Source organism: Cornus florida, unplaced genomic scaffold (genome assembly GCF_030987335.1).
Source record: "Cornus florida cultivar Cherokee Brave unplaced genomic scaffold, ASM3098733v1 CherokeeBrave_3.0.0_Hap2_Chr03, whole genome shotgun sequence".
Classification (NCBI taxonomy): Eukaryota; Viridiplantae; Streptophyta; class Magnoliopsida; order Cornales; family Cornaceae; genus Cornus; species Cornus florida.
The window spans coordinates 61442632-61443582 of record NW_026775573.1 but is presented as its reverse complement, the minus strand read 5'-3'; the positions used below and the strand labels follow the sequence as shown (position 1 = coordinate 61443582).

At 36.2% G+C, this 951-nt stretch overlaps 1 protein-coding gene across 1 annotated transcript; it reads right to left on the bottom strand.

The window, feature by feature from the left end:
* Window positions 1-235: 235 nt before the first annotated feature.
* LOC132301663 (cysteine proteinase inhibitor 1-like) lies at window positions 236-625 on the bottom strand. The gene has a single exon (XM_059798903.1). The coding sequence runs from the start codon at window positions 623-625 to the stop codon at window positions 236-238; it is 390 nt and encodes a 129-aa protein (XP_059654886.1).
* Between the last annotated feature and the right edge of the window lie 326 nt (window positions 626-951).

Here is a 951-nt window from a genome sequence, read left to right as displayed (position 1 = left end):
CAATTTAAAGGTTAGTTCACGGTGTCTTGTGTATTAATCGGGAAAAATCCCAATTCCCAGAAGAAAATTTTAAAGTAAAATCACATATTTAAAATCTAGTATAAACAGATAAAAGAGGAGAAAACAATACTCTTATTATGATAATAATATTATTAATTTCAAGTAGGCAGAGAACATCAATAACAGATTTAATATTGAAACTCTTCACCCACCAACATTCTCACATTTTAGCCGTTCAAATAAGTTTGAAGGACGTTAGGTTCCTAAAATGCGCCAAAGGCTTATCCCAAACAACTGCCTCATATTTATTAGAAGCTTCACCGTCATTGGCCGAGAGAATCAGCCGGTAATTCAGACCCTCAACTGCTTGGGTCTCACCCGAATCCACGCTCTCGAACTTCAAGTATGTTTTGGTCTGTTTGTTGTGTTCGGTCACCGCGAATGCTCCTATCTCTTGCACTAGTGAGGATTTTGGGTCCTTAATCGGCTGCCAAGCACCAGCCAAGGATTTTGGGTCCTTAATATGATAGACATCTACCTGCGCCACCCGGCCGGACACGGAGACATATGATAAAAGGAAGGTAAGCAAGAGAGAAAGGAAAAGGGATACAGATTTCAAAGCCATCTTTGGAAGGTATTTGATTTTGTATAGGTCGGTGATTCGTGAAAAGAGAGAAAGGGTAGGTTTAAATTTATAGCAGAGTAACACGCGGAGATCTGTCCACTCTGGTGTAGTAAAATTATGTAAATACCCTTCTTATTTCATTACATTTGCTGCATGAACATGTAACGATAAGCATTTATTGGGCTCTGTTATTTTTGGTATGCGCCTTGAAAATAATCATATTTTTTTAAAATACCAGACATCTATTTTTGACAATAAATAAATAAATAATTAATATGGATCTATTTAATGTTCATATACTCTTACATAAAATAAATGTAGTGTAT

What these genes read in the sequence shown, in the direction of transcription:
- LOC132301663 (XM_059798903.1), bottom strand. Translation starts at nt 625, where the DNA reads ATGGCTTTGAAATCTGTATCCCTTTTCCTTTCTCTCTTGCTTACCTTC.